Source organism: Aquarana catesbeiana, linkage group LG03 (assembly GCF_042186555.1).
Source record: "Aquarana catesbeiana isolate 2022-GZ linkage group LG03, ASM4218655v1, whole genome shotgun sequence".
NCBI lineage: Eukaryota > Metazoa > Chordata > Amphibia > Anura > Ranidae > Aquarana > Aquarana catesbeiana.
The window spans coordinates 634,415,050-634,435,301 of NC_133326.1; the positions used below are offsets into that span (position 1 = coordinate 634,415,050).

The window sequence follows — 20,252 nt, forward strand, 5'->3', positions numbered from 1 at the left end:
GTGCCTAAACGTCCTCTCCCCCTTCACTACATTCACTTAAATTATTTGTGTATACATAGTTACTTACTCAGTTCTCCAGTCTCATGGTGTAATAATTTTTATATTTACTCATCTTTTAAAAATAGAAGATCTAGGTCTATTGAGCAGGGTATACATGCATTTTTTTTTTGGTCAACCAACGGGTTGAAAGAAAGAAGAAAAAACAAAAAAAACAAAAAAAAAAACCTTCACAGATCCCCACATCAACGCAAGTGATGTGGATGCAGGGATCTCCCCCATTTTGTCTTTTTATTCTGACTGCAGGGATTCCTTCCCTGTCCGAATACAAGATCAGCACTGCAGCCTTTGCAGCCTTTGGGTGCAAAGCAGATCTAATGCCGGTTTTCCAGCATTACCATTCAACAGAAGACTGTCATTAGACTGGTTTCCGTTGAACAGACAGCGGCACGCATGGACCGAAATTTGTCCGAGTCCTGCTGAACCGGCTGATTTTCAGTCCGTGTATACCATGCTTTACTCCCATAGGAATAAAATTGTTCTCCAAAGTAGTGGCTAGCTTTTTTAGAATATGCATTTTGAAATTGTTATTGTCAATTTTTAAAAATTCCACGATTTAATGTTTTGTCCTTCTAAAAAAAAAAAAAAAAAAAAAAAAAAGTTTTTAACATTTTTAATTCTATTGTGGCAGCTTTGGCATGGCTTTATCCATAGTACTCATATGGGATTCTTTTACACCTAATAAGTAGCACATCCTTGGATGTACTTTGCACCTGAATTTTGCTAATCTACAGTGCATTGAAAAAGTATTCATACCCCTTGAAATTTTCGACATTTTGTTACTGTAGCAAAGTCTTTAGCCTCTTCCAGTCTAATGAGGACCTCCAAGGCCAAAGATAGCCGACATCCTTTAATATGTAGTGGGTTGTGAGACATAGTGGGTGCAAAGATGGTGAAAGTTATTGGGCACCAGACACTTCTTGGATGTAAAAGAGGTTTTATTTCTTTTAACAGTCCTTTTTATAGTTTTGGGGGAAAGGGGGTTAGGGCCATGACACCCTTAACTAGTTGTAAATTCAATTGGCAGAATCTGAGACTTCCCCAGCAAGGCGCCACATCTGCACATGCAGGAATGCTGTCCCCTTTGGCATCAGTCTAACAGTTCCTAACACAAACGTAACAGTTCCTTCAGCTTCACTACAACTGCTCCTTGTAGTTCTTCAACACTGAGCTCCCGGTCTCTCACTAGACCCACAGATTCACTGACTCGGAATACCTTGAGCTCCTCCAATCTCTGCAGTGGTATCTCCCTCTGCAATAGGGTCGCTGGTTCAAAAAAAGCGTGGAATATTTTTTTAAAGCCCAACCCTGCTATAAACTTTCTACAACTTTATCCCTGACCTCTCTGGTGTGTTCCTTGGCCTTTATGATGCCGTTTGTTTGCGAAGGTTCTCTAACAAACCTCCGAGGGATTCTCAGAACAGCTGTATTTATACTGAGATTAAATTACATACAGGTGGACTCTATTTACTAATTGAAGGCAATTACTGTAGTTCCACTAGATTTTATTTAGAGGTATCGGAGTAAAGGGGGCTGAATACAAATGCACGCCACACTTTTCAGATATTAAAGCGGGGGTCCACCTATCTATCGTTTTTTTTTTTTTTTTTAGTTCATTCAAACTTTTCTTCTCAGCATTACATACTCACATATTGTGTGTGATATGTTCGCCTGTGTCATATTTCGTCGGAAAGAATAACTTATATTATTCACTGCAGGCGGTTTCCATCTTCATTGTGGGCATTTGAAGCCCACAAGCATTTATTTCCTGGATGTGGTGAATGCTGTGCTCCCAGAATTCACCGCTCGTTCCCGCACATGCTCAGTGGCATCCTGGGAAGCCTGAGACTAGCTCCCAGGAGTCTGGGAGAGGCTAGAAACACGCCTACTCCCACGGGAGGAGAACCAGGAAGTGCAAAGAAGAATAGAAAAATAAAAAAGGTAATTACGGCGATTTAAATTTTTTTAAATGGCATGTCAGCATGTAGGCAAGGAAGAGAATACATACAGATATTGTTCAAAATTTGGGTGGAACCCCGCTTTAATTTTTAAAAAGTTTTGAAAACCATTTATCATTTTCCTTCCACTTCACAATTATGTGCCACTTTGTGTTGGTCTATCACATAAAATCCCAATGAAATACATTTACGTTCTTGGTTGTAACCTGACAAAATGTGGAAAATTTCAAGAGGTATTAATACTTTTTCAAGGCACTGTATCTACTGGTTTAAAGCCATCACTGAGCATACATATAAGATGATCTTACAAAATCTTACATTAAAAAGTTAGTTTTGACCTTCTAAGTGGGGCTAATAGAAAATGTGAATAAAGGTTGAGCTTTAAATCTGATCCATTTCCACAACGCTCTGCTCACCTGGGTGGTCATTCCGCACCAGAAATTGGAGTAGGCTGCCCTGGACTCCAACATGGGGGCCACCACTGTCTTGTTCTCCGCAATCAGCAGATTAAGGGTGTCTGGGTTAATCAGCAAGTTGTCAGCATCTATAAACTGAAAAAAAAAAAATGATATGTCCATAAAAAAGCTGCAAAAAGACAGAACATACTAAAACAATATAGACCATAACATACAAAACAGTGGGTGCCCTTTGCCTGTATTTGCTAAGGTAATATACGCAGACCTCCCTCTAAAAACACGAGCTCTGGCCTTTGGGTTCAAAACAAGCATGCAGCTAGTCAAGTCAGAATTTCTGATCCACATACCTGCTCCAGGTTAGTGGCTCAGAAATGACTGAAGTCAGAGAATCGGAATGACAAGTAGGCAACTAGCATTTTGAAATACATCAGCAAAAGTAGCCTACATAGATTTCTCACGCTACAGGTTTTCTTTAAAGTGCACGTGCATTCATAGGCTAAGTTCACATGTCCACCTTGAGGCCGCTGCTACACAAATGATCCCCTGATCCCCTCAGACCAAATAATTCCTTCTGTCTAAAGCAAGGTACCCCAGAATACCAGCAGCCTTACTATTCTATTTGTATCTGGATGAAGCCAAGCAGCTGGTTGGTTGTTCAGACAAAGAACTAAAAATAAATAAAAATGGTAAATTTTATCTGAACCTCCAACCCAATAAAGGGGCTTAGCCATAATGAATAGATCCATATCACACTAGCTAGAGCACACAGAATACCGCAAGACATTGTTCACCATCTGACCAAACCAGCAAAACGTCACCCCTTGCTTCCTTGTTGACGAGTCCATCAACAAAAGCGTGAGTCTGTTAAGAGCAGGTGAGTCGTCTTTAGCGATCTGGTTAGTGAGCATTTGCCACTAGCGTCTAGTGTATTAACATGGTCTGCAGACAGAGGAAATGAGGCAGCTTCTGGCAACCGTGGAGGGGGATTTGCTTCAAGGACACAACCAAGTATTTGGATCAGGGGCCACTTTATGAAATGGTAGGTGGAGAAACCCTAAAGTTTTTTTTTTACCAGTCTACTTTAAAAGGGAACCTGACACCAACTTAAATGCAGGTAAAAGCACAGAATAATAAGTATTTAAAAATGCAAACTTGCTGAGTTTCTTCCCATAAAGGATTTTTTTTATTCTCTTGCAATCGGCCTCAAAACTCGCTGCCAAAAAGTAACTACTCCATAAAGAGCCAATTCCTTAGCACAGTCCCCTTCTCTCTGCCACGTCATAGCCCTCTCCTCTTCCAGAAGTGTCTATTTACTGTGTGTGCTGGCCCAGCATCTCTGTACTTCCCCAAATGACCTTCTACTTAGCTATAGGAGCACGCGTCATCAACCTTTTTACCCTGGAGTAATCTTAAAAATCGTAATCCTAAAAATACGATTTTTGAGGTCATGGGAATCTCCTCCTAAAAATGATTACACATACAACTCATGTTACATTAGCACGATCAGCAAGTTGTAAAGGTGTAAATACAGTATTTTACACCCAGAGCAGACTTTTTTTTTTTTTTTTTAAACACTTCTCCCTGCTCTGTACAACAAAATTTTACAAATAATTTTGAAATGAAATTAACTTAAAAATTACAGAAAGAAAACATTAAAACTGTGGTAACCCTTAACATTAATGGTTGGTGTAGAAACGATCCCTTACTTTGGTGGTAAAACCATATTAAGCATTGGTGGTCAGTGAAGGGTAGAAATCCACTTGCTACGGATCATTGCCCAGGGAACTCCTAGCAACCTCAGATGGAACCCTTACAGGATTCCAGGGAACTCTGGTTGGGAAAGGCTGCCATAGAATGTCACATGAGTGACAGCTCAAAGTCTGTTTGGCTGCTGACATCACATCCAAGATGGCGGTGTCCAGCAGCAGTCTTAGGGGTTTTGGATGTCTACGCAAGGGGGCTTGTACAGCTAATTAACAAGCACAAAATACCTTAAATCAGGGATCCTCAAACTACGGCCCTCCAGCTGTTACGGAACTACATATTCCATGAGGCATTGTAAAACTCTGACATTCACAGACATGACTGGGCATGATGGGAATTGTAGTTCCTGAACAGCTGGAGGGCCATAGTTTGAAGACCCCTTCCTTAAATGTACAGGTACTCTTATGGGGAGATTGCTGTTGAAATGAATGGTCTGACGACATGATCCCTAAATATGACCAAGTGTTATGATATACGAGAATATTTCCCCATTGGAGTCCAGATAACTATAAGAAGCCAGCACGTGATGCAGCTTGCTAACAACCATACAAGATTGAGTTCTGGGAAGAGTTGGCATTGAACCACATTAGGCTCCATTGTAATAAATCAGAGCTTCACAAAGTCTGAATTTTCCAGCAAGCAAGGTACCAGATGTCTCTCCTGAAAACAAACTGGAACAATTACAAGCAAACGATGAGGGAAAATCTAGATGAAGATCGTCTGATTACTGTTTCTTTATTCCTCCTGAAGTCATTGTAATGTCAGTGAAACCAGAACTTCTATTAACAGGATCAGCTTTCAAAATCACTTGCGAGGCCTCAAGAGGCTGAATCACAATCTGCAGCAACCATCCGTGAACAAAGCAAACACACGGTGTCCTCACAATATTATCGGATACGGTTACCATATTATAAAGTGTACAGAGCCGTCTACAAAATATTTGGCTGAAGGAAGATACGAAATGCAAGCCAAAATGGGAGCTTTGCCACTTTTCAAAACATAACGGAAAATTGAATAGAAGCTTCCATTACCAGTAAACACATACTACCAGCCTCTGGTCTACAGCCAACCTGAGTAACTTGGAAAATAGAACTCAGCTGTATTTAAGGGGCGATACAAATATCTAAAACCTTAAAGCTTAACTTCAGGATTATGACCAGTTTTCAACCTTAGACCCGATCTCCGAGGTCAAAATAAATGATCCTAAATGATCCAAAATTATAGCTTACTTCTATGTTGCGACTAGGAATGCAACAATATAACAGCCGAAAATAGGGTTATCAGAATTTTGCAGACAGAAAAAAATGTTTTTACGTTTTTTGGATAGCTTAGGGAAGGGTTAACATCCCTGTAATGTTTGTTTTGCTGTCCGTGTCCCTGTTCAGAAGATTGCATCTCACTTTCTGTCCCTGTGACAATTGGATTTTGAAAATGTTGGGCTGTGGTGGAAACAAGCCTTGGTGGTAAACCTTCAGACTGGGTTCACACATGTCCGGTTGCGGGTTGCAGTCCGGAGTGTTTGCATTTACCGGTTCGGGTGTGATTCAGGACCGAATTTTTCCCTGAATTCGCACCTGAACCGGACACAAATACATACAGGACCCTTTTCAAAACGGCACCACGGCTACCTCAGACATGTGTGAAACTGCTCCATAGAGAGCTGGACACATTTACATGTCATGTGAATTGTAATGCTGTCTAAAACGCATACAAATTTGCATATATGTGAACCCAGCCTTTGTGGAGACACTTTTTAACCCCATGATAACTATTACAGGAGTGAATTTCCCTTCCTAGGGGTAGATTTCCTCTCACTTCCTGTTGTCGCCCTCCGTTTGCAAGTATGAGTTGTATGCAAGTCAAAAGGTTTTTAACTCGGGGACTGCCTGTATCTTTTAAAAACTGTCCATTTTGGTGCTAGTTGTGACATTACAGTTTCCTAGGATTCCATGGGAATACATTGTTCTGCTGGCCATTGTTTGATTCTTCTTTGGAGGTAAATGCTCACATAGCCAGCCAATCAACAGCTGTGGACAGGTTGGCCTCTGGTGCTGTGGAGATTGAACCAACTCAAAGAAGGAAGCATGGCATGAGCACGTTACTGCTTTATTCTATAATCCACATGTGTCAAACACAAGGCCCGTGGGCCGAATCTGGCCCATCAGGCCATTTCATGTGGACCTCGCCTCTCTCCTGCAGCTGCGGCACCACCCCTAATCTCAGCCCCCACTCTGTTTCAGAAGAGCTCCTCCTACAGATCCTACACCCTTCTGTGCAGCAGCAGCACCCACCCACCCCATCTCCGTCTCCCCTGGTCTCAGCATTCAGCAGAATCTGGCAGCTGCCTCCAGCCCTACTCCGAACCTCCTCCAGACCCTGCACTTACTGCTTCCCAGATCCACCCCCAGCTTCTTCCCTTCAGCAGCACAAGAGTGGGGTGCACTGTAATGTATGGGTGGGGAACTCGACTTCTGATATTGGGGGCACTCTTGAACATCTGATGTAAGGAGGGTTGGGGTGCTCTGGACATCTAGTTCGGCCTCTTGAGGGCAACAATAATGCTGATGCGGGCCACGATGAAATTGAGTTTGACACCCCTGCTATAATCTACTGGAGGAGACGTGACCAGGAATGGTTTCGCCATAGGGAGAAAACAGCAGCACCTAGTCGCACACACTGTGGAAAAGCAGAGAAACAGCGGGAATAAGTGGCATGTTTGGGGGAACACAAGAGAGGGAAAGGATGAACTTTAAAAATATATAGAGTTTTTTTCTACCAAAACAGCATCTGAAGTCTGCAACTGAAATCTAGGTGGGCATAGCCCACCCCAGCAACCCCTTAGATCTGGCCATGCAGCACTTACTTGGCCGGCGCTAGCTAGCGGGAGTCCCTGAATGTGCCACCAGTGCTACTGCAAACACGGCATCCCAGACATCCTTTCAGTCCATTCCTTGTCTGTGCCGACCAGTGCTGCGGGTGCTATGCCAACATGGCATCCCTCCAGACGTAACCATTCATAGCTGCAAGTTTACAATTTTGTGTTGGGCTGAATGCTTAGCCCTCTTGGGCCACGAGATAGACACCCCTGGTCTAAAATGTTTTTGCATGCTGCAGAATTAACAGTATCCTTTACTGAGGTCAGTTGTATAGAGAGGTGTTCTCATTTATACTGGCAACTTTTGGAGGTCAGTAAATGAGGTAAACCTCCGATGATTGGGTCCTTGAGATGATCACAGAAGAACTTTTCATAAACATTTAGGCTTCATGCACACAGGATGTTTTTTTTTTTTTTTTTTTTTTTTTAACTCTCCTAGAAGCCAGAAGCGTTTTTGCTGAAAAAATGGCTGACACTTGTAAAAAAGGACGTATAACTTTTACAAGCTTTTACAGGCGTCAAGCTCTTGGGTGTTAATTTCACTGGCCAGAATAAATAATTTATTCTGGTCATTGAAATAAATTAATGCTCAAGCACTAGCGTTTAGGCACGTTTAGCAGATTTAAGTAGCATCAAGCGTTTTTTTTCTGCCCTAACGCTGCTGCTCTTGGACGCACTGGCTTTTTTTCCTGCCTCTAAAAGCTGTTAAAAGCCTGTGTGTGCGCGCATGGATACAAAAGCGAACATGGAGGTGCATTTAGAGGCTGGAAAAAGAAAAAAAAAAAAAAAAGCCAGACGTCTCTAGAAGCAGCTGTAAAAATGTGCATGAGGCCTTAAAGGATAAGTGCACCCTAACACTAAAATCTCTACATCTACAGACATCCATGATCTAACACTAACCTATCTAGCCCTGTAAAGGAGAAATGACTATACATACCTTTTTTGAAGCCGATCTGACCTGATCCCATGCTGAGCTGTCAGGAGCGGCTTCGCTGTGGAGACAGGTGCAGAGGACACAGCCGACAACGGAAGCCCCATAGTAAGTCAATGGGTGACGTCACTTCCTGTTCATTTCACAGCCATTGTGGCTGTGTCCTCTGCAGAGCTTCTGCCGCTGGAGACCAGAATGGATCAGCTTAAAATAAAAAGGCATGTATACGGATTTCTTCCTTACAGGGCTAGATAGGTTAGTGTTAGATCATGGATGTCTGTAGATGTAGTGATTTTAATGTTAGGGTGGACTTCTACTTTAAGCCTTGGCATGGTATTCCTACAACTGTGCTGCATATCATTATAGCCAACAGCCTCAGTGCGACTGCCATCACTACTCTGCCATTAACTAAGGAGGAAAATCAAACAACACTCTTGGTTTGGCTTTACTTGTTTTGGGGAGCCAAAAGCAACAAAATGTCTCTACTGCACTCTTTTGGCAGCCACAATCATATAAAAGTAACAGTCCACGTTCAGAAACGTGCAGCAACCAGCCACCCTTCATTACTTTAACTGCTCTATGCTGATACAAGGTGAAAGGTTACTAGTTAGAAGTAAATGTACTTTGTACACGATGTATCACGCACAGGTTTGACCAAGAACCTCTAAACAGGTCAGTTTAGAGGTTCTTGGCCAAAACCTGGCCAAACATTAGCTAATATTTTGCAGACAAGAGACCACATAAGTCAATGGATTGTTTTTTCTGCATTCTTATTTCTACATATATAGTGCAGCGCTACTGTATCCTTAAATCTTATAGATTTAGAATAAATCCTTAAAGTGGATGTAAACCCAAAATTTTTTTTTTTTTTTTTATGTCATATTGTAGAGTATAAGATTTGCTATCATTTGAGCCCAGTCTTGCCACACAGAGTTAATCCATCTCTGAGCAATCCCCTTTTATTGTTCAGTGAGAGAAATCTTGACAAACTGAGAAAAACTTTGTCAAATCCTCCCCCTTGCTGTGAGTGACAGGTGATTTACATCTCATGCACTAGCCTAAGTAAGACACAGGCACTAGTTAATTGTCTCCCACTCATTTCTTCAGCAGCTCTGCCAGGATTGGCTGTTCCACATAATCTCAGCCCTGGCTGCAGACACTCCACTGGTCTGATTGGGGGTGGGGGGGGTGGGGGGTTTGCTGCTGGACACAGCTATATTACACTTACATTTATATATATTTACATACTGTATATAGCTGTGTCCAGCAGCACTCCGCAGCCCCCCCCGTAAATGACATGTATCGCGTTTCCGTCCTTTCCTCCGCTCTCCATCCTGACAGAGCCCACTGGATGGAGGGTTGGAGGGGAGTCGGCAGACACAGCGGGCGGATAAGGACAGGAGGGGGGGTCATAGAAGAAGGGGAGGTGGTGGTGGTGGAGAGAACATGTCAGGCGCTGGAGGAGGAGGACACAAGGAACAGTCTGGGGTGATCGGTGCAGCGGAGGGACAGCCGTGAGCACTGATCTCCCTGCATGGCGTTTGATCAGCTGCTTCTCCTTCTCTGCCTCCTCAGGGGGATCTGTGCTCACAGCTGTCCCCTCCGCACCGATCATACCCGACTGTCACTGGACAGTGATAGGAGCCATGAGCGCGCTCCTCTTCTTCTGTGCGCGCACTCTTCACTCCGGCCAGGTGCGAGTAGAGGTGGGCAGGGAGTCTGGTGATGTCATGACTCCACCCACCGAGCGCCGTACAAGGGACCCGCCCACTGAACCCGGCATTTTTGGGGGCTCCAAAACAGCTAAAGGGGAGACATTTGAAAGGTAAGGATACATGCAGGAGGCATGTATATCCTTATAGATCACCCCTATGGCAGTACTTTAAAAAAGATGGGAGTGGGTTTACATCCACTTTAATAGGCAAAAAATATATAAATAAAAAGTTCTCATAAATCCATATAAAATGCAAGTCCATAAAACGTGTCTATTCCCCCACCATGTTCTTCCGTCCTCAGTCTGTTAATAACACCCAAAAGTGCACGCCGCCACCAGCCAAAAAACCTGTTCACCTCAAGGATGAATGTAATGGGCACTGACTAGAATCACTCCAGTGATAAACTCCACCACGATCTCTTTCCTCCACTCCTGGGATTCAGCTCAGTGTCACGTCTCTTATGTTCAGCGGGCAACATGTAATCACAAATACAGACTACATATTGCTCTCCATTTTACAAGTTTATTAAAATTGCCCCATAAAAGTACACATACAAGATAAATCACATAAAAACGCCTGTATAAATCCTGTGAAGACTGAAGAAGCCCAATGAGCATGGGCGTCCACAGAACTTTTTTCAGGGGGGGGGGGGGGGGGGGCGGCATAATTTTATGGACACCCATGCTCAGTCCCTTTTTGACAATGGTGCTGGGGGGCAGGGCCAAGCCATACACTTGGCGTCTATGGACGCCGAATGAATGAATCAGGAGCGAGCCCGCAAGGTAACCCCCTCGGGAGAGCGCTTCTCCTAGGGGGTTATCTGATGAGAGGGAGGAGCCGCGAGAGCCGCCGAGGGATGCCCAGAAGAGGATGTTCGGGGCCACTCTGTGCAAAACAAGCTGCGCAGTGGAGGCAAGTACGATATGTTTGTTATTTTTTAAACAAACCTTTAGTATCACTTTAAGGGCTCGTTTATACCAGAAGGTGGTGCAGGAAAGCCATGTTCCGTGTGCGTATGTGATCTCCTGCAGGTGTATATATATTTTTCTAAGGACACCTCAAACACAGATCACAATTGCAGTGCTTTTGCCTGTCCCAGATCTCATGGTACCATAGTACCATGCAATTTGGTGCAGTACGCTTTTGAAAAACTAGTGTGTGCATTACATTTTTGTGCGATCCAATGTGATTTCATCCCAGTTAAATGAATGAGCTGAAAATTGCACCTTATGGAGTTGCACAGGAATCCGAGCTGCGCCGCTCGGGTGGAGAATAGTAACAGGCCTGGTGCGGCAGAGCAGCAGTGGTGGGAGGAGCGAGGAGGAAAACATAGACCAGACCATTGCTGCCGCAGCGCAGGGGCCGATCAGAGAGAGCTCAGAGCAGCCAGCAGAGAAACAGATGTAGGAAAAAAAAAAAAGTCAGCAGCGGCCACGGCAGACATTTCAACACACAGTCTGCAAGCCAACAACACCTGATGATTCCAGGGGAGGGGCAATTGCCCTGCCTTGCCCCCATTTGTGGACGCCCATGCCAATGAGAGGACGATATGAGTATGGGATGGAGGAGCCGAGGCTGTGACTTCACGCAGCCACCGCAATCCGTGTGGAGTGGTGAGTGAGCAGACATAGGATTTATACAGGCGTTTTTATGTGATTATCTTGTAAGTGTACTTTATTTGGGCAATTTTAATAAACTTGTAAAATGGAGAGCACTATGTAGTCTGTGTTTGTGATTACATGTTGCCCGTTGAACTTAAAGTTTTACTAAAACCACAACAGTAAAATCAGTCTATATATGCAGTAAAGCATGCTTGTTATACTCACTGTGGAACCTAAGGGGTTAATCCTTTGTGTATAAAGGATGTTTGACCCTGTCTCTCTGATCCTCCTCATCTTCTACTGTCTCCAAAAAATAACCTGATATTTACAGAGCCAGGGGATGGGCTGCACATGTTTGGTGTCTATTGCTACAGTTTTTTTATTTCTCTTGGGAGGGTGCATGTGATCAGCACAGGGCCAATCAGCACTGTCCAAACAGATGGTCAGGGGAGAATGAAAACTCCTCCTACAAGCTTTGCTAGGAACCAATAGAAGCCACAAGACTGCCATATACTGCTGATAAGAAAAGATATCTATCAGTATAAATTTACTAAAATAATTGCATTTCCATGTTCTCTGTACTTACTGTGGGGGATCAGATATAGTGAATGCAGATTCTGGGTTTAGTAACACTTTAAAAAAGAGAAGTATGGGAATCTGTTTTTTTCCCTAATCATACTTACCTCGGTGGATGCAGCATCAGACCGATACTGCATCTGTCCCCCGGCGTCTCTGCACTGAGAGCCGAGCCATCAAATACAGCTGATGGCCCGGTTCTCTCACCTTTTCGAGCAGAGAGCTGCTGACTGTCAGTCAGCATCTCTCCTCTCTGCTCCTCCACGCTCATTGGAGCGCTGAGCTGTGGAGGGGCGGGGAGCAGCGGCTTGCTGAGAGGCTGAGACTGCAATCAGTCCAGGCACCTGGCGGATCCAGACTTCTGAAGTCAGATGACGCGCTGCCTCAACTGATCCTGGTGACGTCAGCGGAGACCGGACTTCAGACCGCTCTCCGCTGAAAACGGGTCACAGGAGTGCAAAACTAATTGCACTCCTGTGACCCAGAGGAGAAGCCCAGCCTAAAAAGCTCAGGTTGGACTTCTCCTTTAAGCCTAGGTTCACACTACTGCAATCACAGACATCACATGTGATTCACACCCACATCTGTGAGATGCGAGTTCAGCCATACAGTTGTATAGGTGAACTCGCATTAGATTTGCAGGAAAAAAGTGCAGGGACCCCCCCCCCCGCACTGAAATCGGATCGCATGGGTGTTCTCACCTATGCGATCCAATTTCTGTGCGAGTTCACACCGCGATCTGTGAACCGATCTGGGAGGTGTCATTAACAATGTAATGACACCCGCAGCGGTTCGCAGAAGGCAGTGTGAACTGCCTGCGGGAGAGGAACGATGCGGGAACCCGCGCTGTAATCGCACTGGTTCCTGCATCGCATTAGTGTGAACCTAGGCTGAGAGACGTGACCCTGAGCTGAATCCCAGAAGTGGAGGAAGGAGATCGTAGTGGAGTTTATCACTGGAGTGATTCTAATCAGTGCCCATTACATTCATCCTTGAGGTGAACGGGTTTTTCACCTGGTGGCGGCGTGCACTTTTGGGTGTTAACAAGTTGAGGACGGAAGAACACGGTGGGGGAATAGACATGTTTTATGGACTTGTGTTTATATGGATTTATGAGAACGTTCTATTTATATATTTCTTGCCTATTAAGGATTTATTTTAAATATATAAGATTTAAGGATACAGTAGCACTGCACTATATGGGTTAATTTATGCATGGTTTGGTGTAGTGAAATCACAGAGTGTACAGCAGCAACTAAACATATTTTATAATTTATATTTTGGATTTGTTTATTTTTTGATTTTTGGTCACAGAATTTTGTAGTACTGTACCGTATGTAACATTTTACACGTTTTACCAGTAGCGCTGATTGTAACATATACATTGGCAGCGAAAACAAATATACAGGTATACCCCACTTTTAAGTACACATTTTATTTACTAAAGCTGGAAAGTGCACAATCAGGCTCACTGCTGCATAGAAACCTATGAGCTTCCAGGTTTTATTACTAAAGCTTAATTGAACAATCTGGGGTTAGAAGCTCATTGGTTTCTATGCAGAAGTGAGCCTGATTTTGCACTTTCCAGCTTTAGTAAATAAACCTCATTGTGTACTTAAAAGTGGGGTATGTCTGTATTACACTTTAGTCACTATGGCAAGGAAACATACATGGACTGTCAGTCAGGGTCCTACCTCTTAGCAATGGAAGGTACAGAATACAGCCTGTACACATGCCTAATGTACTGACTACTAAAAAGCCATAGCTCCCAACCGTCCCTGATTTCGAGGGACTGTCCCTGATTTGTAACAAACTCTCTGTCTCTTTCCTCCTTATTTTGGTCTCATCTATATAGTTGTATACAAAATGCTAAATATTTCAAAAAGTGTTTCCCAGTGCTAAACCTTTCATCCAATTTCTGAATTGCTGTCTCTATAAAATGCCAATATAAAGCAATAGTAGTGGTTAAAAAAAAAAATAAATAAATAATAAAGAAAAAGTACTTGGTTGTTTACATAATCATTTTTTTGTATACCTCTCCTTTAAAGGGGGCGTGACAGGGGTGTGTGTCCTATGCCTACATACTTTTGCTAATAGGTGTCCCTCATTCCTATCTCAGAATGTTGGGAGGTATGAAACAGCCGCCATCCTATTCCTACTATTATAAAACTGAATACCTGTGTGACCATAGACGCCACTGTAGGACTGAGAAATTGTCTGATCTACAATATATATAATTAGTTCCCAGTTAATAACCACACAGAAGTACTAAACAGGATGGAGATTGTGAGTCAGATAATGGCAGACTCCATCAGAAAAGGTATTTAGCGAGATGACAGATTCCTGGTAACGCGAACGAACGTATATTTTGGTAACCCACACATTTCCGCAACCCAATATTACAATATCAAAATGCGGCACTTCAGCCAGAATAACACTGATAACAAATACATGGTCTTCCTGGGGGGGATCCTGAGGGGGTCTCAGGCCATTAGGCTGCATTTACAAGAGTGATTAGCAAAAACTGCTATTTCCAGCAACAAGAATCTTCGATTTATTGAAGCTAGAATAAGTGTGTGCAAATAGCTGCAGCCTCTCAGACCATACAAAACAATGATGGGCTGGTGGCAGCCGCAGCTATTGGTGACTGTTCACATGGCCAGCAATTATCTGCAGGGATCATGGCTGGACACACTGGAGGGGGGAGGATTTGCTAAAACTGGTGCACACAGAATCTGGTGCAGCTCTGCATAGTAACCAATCGGCTTCTAAGTTTTATTGTCAAAGCTTAATTGAAGTTAGAAGCTGATTGTTTACTATGCACAGCAGCACCAGATTCTGTTCCAGTTTTAGTAAATCGCCCCCACTTTGTCACAATCAGTATAGGTAATCACTGGCCGTGTGAACAGTCACAAATAGCTGCCACCACCAATCAGCCCGTCATCGCTTTGTATGAGCTGAGCAGCCGCAGGTATTGGCACACACTGGGTGTGCTAATCGCCTGTGTGACTGTAACCTAGGGAGAAATAATGCATAGATTTCTGGACCTACTCTGAAAAACTTCAGATCAGTGTGACTGTATACATTGCAATAGGAATCTCCCAGAGGAACCTTCTAAGATGCTCAAACCTCAACTGGTTTCAGTGGAAATCATATGAGCAAATCACTACTTAGACCCCTTGCATCAGCTAAGTGGCAGCGACAGTGCAGTATCCATTGAGATTAATGTAGACCATCACATCTGCCCGGAAGCTCCTTTCAGCTGTATCTTGAGATGTAAACCAATGAACCGTGACTGGCTCCTAAAAAGGACCAGACGGGAATGTCATTGGGTTTATTCTACCAGGCACAGCATGCCTAATAACTGCATGAAAAGCGTATCTTCCAAGAATTTGACACACAACAAAGCACACTCGAAATTTATGGGCTAGTCTGGGACAAAATCATTGACGTGGCTTTTTGTTTTCAATGATGCGGAGAGATCAAACTACCCTGTTATTAGTCTGGACTATATTTTTCATGAAATTGTTCACAACGTGTTCATGAAACCTTATATCCATTTACCGCAGTCATGATCCCATCCTTTTTAGCGATCACCTGTAGCTCATGGCTAGTGAATTTATGGAAATAAACCATTTGTGGTCAGGTGGAAACCCTAGTAGCCAGGTACATATTGTTGAACCTTCCAGTTCCAGTTAAAAGTCTTCCAGACTTTTAAAGTGACACTGGGGGAAAGAAGGAGCAAACTACTGCAGGTAAGAATTGTAGGTACCCGGGAGTAAACATCTTTAACAGCATCCCAAACCTTCCTGCCATGGAAGAAAGTCAGGTTGCTCTTGTAGGCAAAGCTCTTGACACTTCCAATCCCATTGGCACCTCACTTTGAATGACAGGCTCACTAGACAATAGAAATATGCAAGAGGCAGGAAAATGCAGGCAAGATGTAGCCTTAAAGTGTAATGCCAGCTTTCAGTCCCTTCCTTCTCCCCTTTCTAACACCTATGCTAACTAAACTGTAGGAAAGATCTATATACTTGTGCAGGCCAGTCAAGTTTCTCCACCCCAAACTCTAGCATACATGTCATTATGGACTTTGCTTTGTGCACTGGTGCGCAGTTATGTTGGAACAGGAAGGGGCCATCCCCAAACTGTTCCCACAAAGTTGGAAGCATGAAATTGTCCAAAATGTCTTGGTATGCTGATGACTTAAGGAGTTCCCATCACTGGGACTAAGGGGCCAATCCCAACCCCTGAAAAATAACCCCACACCATAATCCCCCTTCCACCAAATGATTTGTACTAGTGCACAAAGCAAGGTCCATAAAGACATGTATGAGCGAGTTTAGGGTGGAGGAACTTGACTGGCCTGCACAGAGTCCTGACTTAACCCCAATAGAACACCTTTGGAATTAATTAGAGCAGAGACCACAAGCCAGGCATTCTCGTCCAACATCAGTGCCTGACCTCAAAAATGTGCTTCTGGAAGAATGGTCAAACAGTCCCATAGACAGTCCTAAACCTTGTGGACAGCCTTCCCAGAAGAGTTGAATCTGTTATAGCTGCAAAGGGTGGGCCAACTCAATATTGAACCCTACGGACTAAGACTGGGATGCCAATAAAGTTTATGTGCGTGTAAAGGCAGGCGTCCCAATAATTTTGGTAAATATAGTGTACATCTTTCTTACACAGGTTAGTTGGCAGAGGTGTTAGGAGGCGGAAGAGGAGAGTTATTTTTGTAATTCCTTTATTTATCCAAAAGGCCACAATACAAAGATGTACAAAACATTGTTGGAACATGTACAGGGTGCAATCACATAATCCAAGTTATTATGAGCTTGCAAGATCTAAGGCACTTATGCTGGCCATACACTATACGAAAAATCATCCGAAATTCAGTCATTTAGACCATTTGTTCGTTTTTTTGGCCAGTTAATGGGCACAAATTGCAAATGCAATGCAAAGTACAAATGCAGCACACTGCGACAAAAGGCGATATCCTCAGGTTTTCTTACATCCACCTGATAGAATTTGGTGAATGTATGGACTGAAGACCAAGTTGCGGCCTTGCAGATTTCAGCTATGGAGGCCCGGTGATGCACTGTCCATGAAGCACTAACAGCCCTAGTGGAGTGCTCTTTGATTTGAAAAGGTGGAACTTTCCTCTTCAAACCATAAGCTTGAACAATTACTTGCCGAATCCACTTAGCAATAGTAGATTTCGAAGCTGCCTGTCGTTTTCTAGGACCTTCAGGCAACACAAACAAAACATCCGTTTTCCGAACCTGAGCAGTCACCTCCAAATAGATTTTGACCGCTCTTACTACATCCAGAGAATGTAGTGACTTTTCTTCCGTAGAACAGGGTTCTGGAAAAAATGAAGGCAGAACAATATCCTGGTTTAGATGAAAACCTGAAACCACCTTCGGTAGAAAACTAGGGTGAGGACGCAATACTACTCTATCCTTGTGAATGATTAAATATGGCTCTTTACAAGAAAAAGCCGCCAACCCTGATACCCTTCTTGCAGAAGAAATGGCCACCAGAAAAACTAGCTTTCTTGTCAAAAGGACCAAGGGAATATGTTGTATCGGCTCAAAAGGCTGTTTCTGTAATGCCAACAGAACTAAATCAAGTCCCAAGGGTTCAGGGATGCTCTAACCGGTGGATTAAGCTGCGGACTAAAGAAAGCGAAGCAAGCGGACGTTGAAACAATACTGATAAAGCCCGTGACCTGGCCCTTGATAGTACTCAAGGCCAGCTTAATCTCCAACCCCATTTTTGTAGAAAAGCAAGGATTCTACCTATGACATACTTTCTGGGATGCCAACCCCTGGATTCACACCAGGAAACATATGCCTTCCAGATTCTATAATAAATGACTCTGGAAGCTGGCTTCCTTGCATTATTCAAGGTAGATATGCTACTGCAGCCTGGTAGCAATAGAGGACTTTTAGGGCAAAGTGGAGGACCTTCTTTTGTAGGACTGGAAGTTGGGTACCAGGTCCAACACCCATATCAGCAGGAAAGATGGGGTACAGTCAAGTTTTTGCCAGACTAGAAAGGCATTAATGATGATGAAGAGACAGTGGAGTATCGGTTCTCCCTTGTGGAATATTTTCCCAAGCTCTGTGAGAGGGCATGTAATGCCCTTCTGCTTAGAAAGTGTGTGAAGTCGCAAAGCTAGAAACTACTCCAGAAGTCCAAGGGGGGTTCCGCTTATTGGGTTACATCGTTTAAGAGAAGGCAGCCATCTCACGTCAGGAAATCCATTAGGTGGGAATACCCACAAGACCGGTGGTCTCCAAACTGCGGCCAAAGGGCTGAATATAGCACTCATTGAGCCTTTGGGGCACTATTCCCTCCCACTGACACCAATGATGAGGTACTATTCATCTCCTTGACACCAATGATGGGGCACGATTCCTCCTAGTGACACCAATGATGGGGCACTATTTCTCACACGGATGCCAGGGCATTATCTAATCCCACTAGCCACAGTCCAGCCCTTCTAAAGTATAAAAAGGCAGTAAACTGGCCCTTTGTTTAGAAATTTTGAAGAATGCTGCACTAGACAGAAGACATTGAAAATGTTTATTATGTAGACCGAGGAGGGAACTCTGGGTTGCCGAGAATGAGTACGAAGGGTAATGGGAGGGGTGAAACTTGGGTGCAGCGGAAAATTTCTCTGGAAATGGGGAAGGGGATACTTTTATAAATTTTTTACTAGAGTCAACTTTAAAAAAAAAAAAAATTAAAAACAAACATGTTGTACTCACCTGTTCTGTGCAGTGGTATTGCAGAGCGGCCCTGATACTCCTCTTCTTGGGTCTCCTGGCAGTAATCCTGACTCCTATTCTTCTTAGTGTGTCCTCATAGCAAGCTGTTTGCTATGGGGGCCCACGGTGTCCCCTCACTTCCAAGCTGTGTGTGCATGGAACCATGCTCCATAGACAAAACTAAACCCCGCCCCTCCACTTCCTCCTGACTGAAAATTTGATTGACAGCAGCAGGAACCAATGGCTCCTGCTTCTGCTTGAGTCCTGTGTGAAGAGGAATAGATTCCCTTCACACAGGGAAGGGGGAGGACAGCGGATTAAAAAAAACACTTTTTATCTTAATGCAAGAAATGCATTAGAAGTAAAAAACATTTTTAGCTTTAGTAGCACTTTAACCACTTCCCGCCCAACTACGTCATATGACATCGTTGACTGAGTGGTGATATCTGAATGATGGGTGCAGCTACAGGCATCATTCAGATATCTTCTTTGAGAGCCGGCGATTCCCTGCACCCGTAAGAACAATCATAGCGGCTGCTCAGCCGCTTGATCGTTCTTACAGGCAGCAGGAGGGGATGTCCCCCCCTCCCGCCGCGTCTTCTGGCTTGCTTGTACGATCGGCGAGAGGGAAAAGGAATCGTCCATGCCGGAAATTTACCATAGACAATCCAGCGGGTCAGATGGCCCCCGGATGTCTCTATGATCTTTCGGAGGCCGGGTGCGATGTTATGACGTTTGAAAAAAAAATACTGCACAAATACCATGCAAGATAAAAAGTTGCAACGACCACCATTTTATCCCCCACCCCCCCCCCCCCCCCCCCAGTGAGTCTCCTATCCGAAAACTGCACTAACTTCCCCATGTACTTTACAGGAACATACGCAGGCCATTGCACACGCCTCTTACAAAAACCAAGCTCCTAGTTCCTCTCCAGAGACCGGCACAAAGCCCAGGAAGACTCTTGTATGAGTGACTGTCACATACCATGATGTAGTCAGCCCACATTTCCCGCGCTGAGTTTAGAGCCGCCTGGCGAAGTTTCATGACATATTCATAGCGAGAGTGAGACCAGTGCTTGGGACCTTCCTCGTCCTGAAACCACCTGAGGAGACAAAATGATTGGTGGAATCGTCAGATCCATCACGGGAGACACACTATGACCTATATGGAAGAGAAGCATAGCAGTGCAAGCGTTAATATTTAATAAAATGCTGAACAAAGGGTATTTCCTAAGACAAGAGGATGTGTGTTGTGTCACACTGAATACATGCTGTGTGTGCATAAGAGGAAAAAGAGGAACAAAACCCAAGGGATTATGTATAACTCGATGCTCCTTCGTACTTGGAGGGGATTTCTCATGAACAGCTGAATCCTGTGTTTGCTCAGGAGAGAGTTTGGCCAGGACAGCTGCATGGGGATTATCTGCATAACTTTGATGGAGAGACAAAAGAAAGACATCGCATTACTGTAATAGGCTGGCAAATTGCATGCACATACCATACAGGGTTAAAAAAATACCTTTCCTGGCTGTCTATAGCATCAATTTCAGACCAAGCAAAAAGGATGGAGAAGGCAAAGGCAGA

At 43.9% G+C, this 20,252-nt stretch overlaps 1 protein-coding gene across 1 annotated transcript in view; it reads right to left on the minus strand.

The window, feature by feature from the left end:
- COLGALT1 (collagen beta(1-O)galactosyltransferase 1) overlaps positions 1-20,252 on the minus strand; it is an 84,977-nt gene that overhangs the window by 51,695 nt on the left and 13,030 nt on the right. Inside the window, exons 3-4 of the mRNA XM_073622501.1 lie at positions 19,654-19,771; positions 2,432-2,566 (exon numbers count right to left, since the gene is read on the minus strand). Of these exons, the coding sequence (XP_073478602.1) occupies positions 2,432-2,566; positions 19,654-19,771 (253 nt within the window). The remainder of the gene's footprint in view (positions 1-2,431; positions 2,567-19,653; positions 19,772-20,252) is intronic.